The 5,223-nt window shown below is 32.0% G+C and overlaps 1 protein-coding gene across 2 annotated transcripts in view; it reads left to right on the top strand.

Annotated features, from left to right (window-relative positions):
• LOC107630486 (mechanosensitive ion channel protein 10) overlaps positions 1 to 3,053 on the top strand; it is a 3,702-nt gene extending 649 nt beyond the window's left edge. The window contains exons 2-6 of one of the 2 annotated variants that reach the window (XM_016333631.2): positions 244 to 1,244; positions 1,343 to 1,466; positions 1,793 to 2,086; positions 2,312 to 2,514; positions 2,606 to 3,053. In XM_016333631.2, coding sequence (XP_016189117.1) covers positions 244 to 1,244; positions 1,343 to 1,466; positions 1,793 to 2,086; positions 2,312 to 2,514; positions 2,606 to 2,879 — 1,896 coding nt within the window. In that variant the 3' untranslated portion in view covers positions 2,880 to 3,053. Of the gene's footprint in view, positions 1 to 243; positions 1,245 to 1,342; positions 1,467 to 1,792; positions 2,087 to 2,311; positions 2,519 to 2,605 lie in introns of both variants that reach the window. The other variant, XM_021118863.1, reaches the window with a different exon arrangement.

Raw genomic sequence — 5,223 nt, 5'->3', positions numbered from 1 at the left:
TCTAAACTTCTAAACTTGTTAAATGGTAGAGATTCTCGTGCAGTTGAGTTCGACCGAAGTTGATAGTTGAGTATATTTAAATACCAATTTATTTAAACATGTCAACTATGAAAATAACTGCACTTAAATTTTCACTTTCGTAAATTTTGACTTTGTTAAATTTGTGACTAACTCTTTTAACAAAGTTGTAGTGTTTTGTCATATCGTGTATTCAATGCTCCTATTTGTGTTTGTGCAATGTAGACTACTCCTAATGCCACACCTCCAAGGGATGTTCCTATTACCCCAAGAACCCCTTTGATTGGGACTCCAATGGAAGAAGAAGAAGAGGAGGAGGAGGAGTTTTACAAGACCACAAACGTTGAAGTGAGCAAGAAGAGATCTGGTAAGAGGTGGAAGTTCCTGTGTATGATTGAGTGGCTTGGTTTTGTTTCCGTTGTTGGGTTCTTGATTGTATCCTTAGCAATCAAAAGGTTGCGAAATTCCGAAATATGGGGCTTGGAGCTGTGGAAATGGTGTGTTCTTGCACTGGTTATCCTCTGTGGGAGACTTGTCACTGGGTGGTTTATAAATGTTATGGTTTTCTTGATTGAAAGGAATTTCTTGTTCAAGAAGAAGGTTCTGTATTTTGTTTATGGTGTGAAGAAGAGTGTTCAAGCATTTTTATGGTTGGGCATTGTTCTTATGGCATGGGGTTTGATTTTCAATCATGGGGTTAAGAGATCGAGAAGAGTTAATAGGGTTCTTGATTACATTACAAGATCTCTTGCATCTTGTCTTATTGGGGCAGCTCTATGGTTGGCGAAAATGTTGCTGATTAAGCTACTAGCTTCGCATTTCCAATCGGCTAGGTTTTTCAACCGGATTCAAGAGTCGATTTTTCATCAATACATTCTTCGGACCCTTTCAGGGCCTCCCTTGATGGAAATTGCGGAAAATGTGGGAAAGAATTCGAGTAGCGGCCGGTTGAGTTTTAAGACTTTGGTTAGGGAGAATGGGAATGAAGAGAAGAAAGAAGAGGTCATTGATGTGGACAAGCTCAAGAAAATGAAACAAGAGAAAGTTTCTGCTTTGACTATGAAAGGATTGATCAATGTGATAAAGAGTTCCGGATTGACCACGATTCTGCCGCAGAGTGTTGATGAAGATGAGAATGAGCAGATAGATAGTGAGATTACTAGTGAGTTGGAAGCAAAGGCAGCAGCATATCGAATTTTCAGCAATGTAGCCAAGCCAGGAAGCAAGTAAAATCACTGACCTCCTTAAAATTTTCTGCAATATTTTACTTCACATTTTCCCTGGACCTTGTTTGTTCATCTTATTTGATCTTCAAATTTATTAGGTACATTCAGAAGGAAGACCTATTGCGCTTCATGACCAATGAAGAAGTTGAAAACCTGCTTCCGTTATTTGAAGGAGCAGTTGCAACTGGAAGAATCAAGAGGAAGTCTCTCAAGAATTGGCTGGTATAATCTCTGATATATATGTATTCTTTCTTCATTTATTCTCGGTTCAATTTGGTGATTTACAGAACACTAGAACAGAATTCAATTTTTTTTAACATCCGCTGAAAATTTTGGCATGTAGTAATGTATTCATAACTATAATAATACAATAAGGTAATTTAATCCAAGAAGGTGAAACCATGATTTTGCATAAGGCTAAACACATTAAACTGTCTTAAAGAGCATGAGTATGTTAAGTTTCTTTCTTCCAACCATCAATTTATTACCTAGTTCCATGCTACAGGTTTGATTGCTCACATATAAATTACGATTCTTGTAATTTGCAGGTGAAAGTCTACCAAGAGCGTCAATCCCTTGTGCATTCGCTAAATGATACAAAAACAGCTGTCGATGATTTGAACTTGCTTGCTTCCGTGCTCATCATTATTGTGATCATCATTGTTTGGTTGCTTATAATGGGGTTCCTCACAACCCATGTTCTTCTCTTTATTACATCTCAGCTTTTACTCGCGGCGTTTATATTTGGTAACTCAGCTAAGACTGTCTTTGAAGCTATTATATTTGTTTTCGTGAGGCATCCATTTGATGTTGGCGATCGTTGTGTCATCGATGGTGTTCAGGTAGTTCTCTACAACTCCACCAGTTCTTTTATGACCTATTTGGTTTCTGTTTCCATTTCGATATCCATTTCCTTTTTCCAATTACCTTATTTTTGTTTTCATGACTTTTCTGAAGAAATTAAAACAGACAAATAGGCAATAAAATATTTTTTTTTTATTTTCACTTTTTCTTTATAAAATCTGAAAATATAAAATTAATCTGACTGATACATCAAAACTTAACAGATGACTGTTGAGGAGATGAACATACTAACTACAATCTTCTTGAGATATGACAATGAAAAGATTTCATATCCAAATTCAGTTCTAGCAAACAAGCCTATCAGTAACTTCTACAGGAGTCCAGAAATGAGCGAATCAATCGAATTTTCTGTCGATATGTCGACACCAATTGAGAGTATCGCAGCTCTGAAGTCAAGAATAAAATCGTAAGTACTCACCTTGCTCTATCTCTATTTCTAGATTTTAATATTAGTACACTACTAGAAATTTTGATGTTCTTGCTTAAAATCATTTTAGATACTTGGAGAGCAAGCCGCAGCATTGGGGTCCGAACCATAGCGTGGTGGTTAAAGATATTGAGAATGTAGACAAGATGAAAATGGGACTAAATGTTAATCACACCATAAACTTTCAGAATTATGGGGATAAGAGCAGCAGAAGATCTGAATTACTCTTGGAGTTAAAGAAAATTCTTGAGGATCTTAAGATTAAGTATCATCTTCTGCCACAAGAAGTTCATCTGAGTTATGTAAATTCCGAAAATTCGACAAAACAAACCGTTTGGAGATGATGATATCTGTTCATCTGTTGATATATCTTTTCAGTTTCGCATGAATTTTCTGTACCATTATTTTTTCAGTTCCTGGCTGATTGTTTTCCCCCACCCCAATAAATATTCAGATATGTGTTGTCCACAATTGAGATCAAAGTAGTTGATATGAAAGAAGTGAAATTCGTTTTTGCATTGTGCTTCCCTACAATTTACAGAGCTAAAATTCAATGAAAATATAGTAACAAATTATATTGTAAACTCCCAATTTCGTCCTTTATCAATAAAATTAATTAAAGGTAGTCTAGTGCACAAGTATCACAGTGTTAACAGCTTAACGAGTTCGAATAAAGATTCCATCTATTGGTGGAATGTGATAATTGCATCTGGGTTAATTCTACAACTTGAACCCTTAATCTTGAGATTATATGAAAATTAAAAATCTAATCCGTCTTCTACTGAATTTTTTAAATAAATAAATTAAATATTTTATTTATCAAATATGTAATCTAAAAGATATTTATCAATTTGTCATTTTGTCTCATTATTTAGAGTAAATATTCAATTTAGTCCCTAAAAAAATTTTAGATTGGACCCTTTAATTTTCAACAAATTTTTTTTTCCTAAAAGTCTCAGAGAATTATTCTGATTGGACAAATTGGTCCCTAAATCGCTTTAAATCAAATTTTTCATGTGTATTGGATAAACAAATTCTTAAAAAGTTATATTATAATAAAATTAGGTCTTCAAAAAATACACTCTAACACAAATCAGTTCCTTTTAAAATGATGCAAGGACAATGCTCTTCGACAAAAATAATTCTTGAGGATTTTTTTAGAATAAAAATTTGTTGGGAGCAAAGTATCCGATATAAAATTTCTTAGAGAACAATTTGGGTATTTATTCCATTATTTATCTTCGATACAATGTAAACGAGATAAGTAAATATCCATTATTTATTTCATTTACAATGTAAACAAAATAAATACACTTATCTCGTTTACGCTATAAATAAGAGAAGTCTTTTTTTAAGTCATATCTCGAATGCAAACGAGATATAGTTTAAACAAGATATGATCAGTGAAAATTTTACATATATCTTATTTGCACTAGAGATATAGTTTAAACAAAAGTGATTTATCTCGTATATCAGTAAATAAAATATTTAAAATATTTATTTAAACAATCCGTCTTTTACCAAAATATATATATATATGGCATAATTTGAAAAATAACTCTAGCTAAAGCGTAGATAGTTTTTCAAGATTTTTATGGATAAATTTGTCCCTTGAACTGAGTTTTTTGTCATACCAAATGAATTGTTACTATTTTATGCGTAACTTTGTTTGAACATGTAATAATAATAATAATAATAATAATAATAATAATAATAATAATAATAATAATAACCTAATCAATGAATTACCTTTTTTTCCCAATGGAGTTAAATATTACAATGATTAAATTGAGAGATAACCTGGCCTGGAGTTTATTCGATTAACATTAATCAAAAGGACTTACTTTGTTTAGTTAAATAAAAGAGATAGTCGGTGTGTGATGGTTTTTGTACTTTGGTTGAATTATTAGAGGCTCCCAAATTGCAATCTGCACAAAGAATGGCAAGTTGCTTATAATATATAGTAAAATGATGGCGCACACACATTATTAGAATGAGGGAGTTGGTGGAAATGTTTCAAGTGCACACGTGATTTTGTTTCTTTTACTATCTGTCCCTAAATAGAAAATCTTTTTTGTTTTTCTGGTAATATGCATAGTCATAAGTCATGTTTGTACATATCATAATGGATGTTTGACCTGTTTTTGTTTTTACCACTTGATAATAAATTAATAACTTATATCATAGCTTTACATATGTATATACTGATTTAGAACCTCATGCATATATGACTTTTCTGAGCTGTATGGTCAAGAATTCAAAATTTGCTCTTGACACTTGAAAGTGTTACGTTTCTTTTCCATTTTGTTATTATATTACTTGATAGAAGTGTTTTCAAGTTGGAGAAAAACAGTTGTTAAGACGTATATATGTGGGGTTTGGCTATACTAAAAAATTGCTGACTTTGGTAAAGAAAGTCTAAACCAAAGTTTGAAAGTTGTCTAATTAAGATCGATCTGATTTACTTGGGCGTCATAATTTAATATTCAGACATATTATTCAAATTTTTTGTTGCTATAATATTAATAATGGTTTATTAATTAGCGCAACATTTAATCATGCACTAAACATCTATTATACATCAAATTTAAAATATTAAATTATTTTAGTGAATGATATACTAAATTTTGTTTGATACATCACAGCATTGTCCCACAAATTTAAATTATCGTATATTAGAGTAGAAGT

This window comes from Arachis ipaensis, chromosome B03, assembly GCF_000816755.2.
Source record: "Arachis ipaensis cultivar K30076 chromosome B03, Araip1.1, whole genome shotgun sequence".
Classification (NCBI taxonomy): Eukaryota; Viridiplantae; Streptophyta; class Magnoliopsida; order Fabales; family Fabaceae; genus Arachis; species Arachis ipaensis.
The sequence above is the reverse complement of the archived record's forward strand: the minus strand, read 5'-3'. Positions and strand labels throughout refer to the sequence as shown.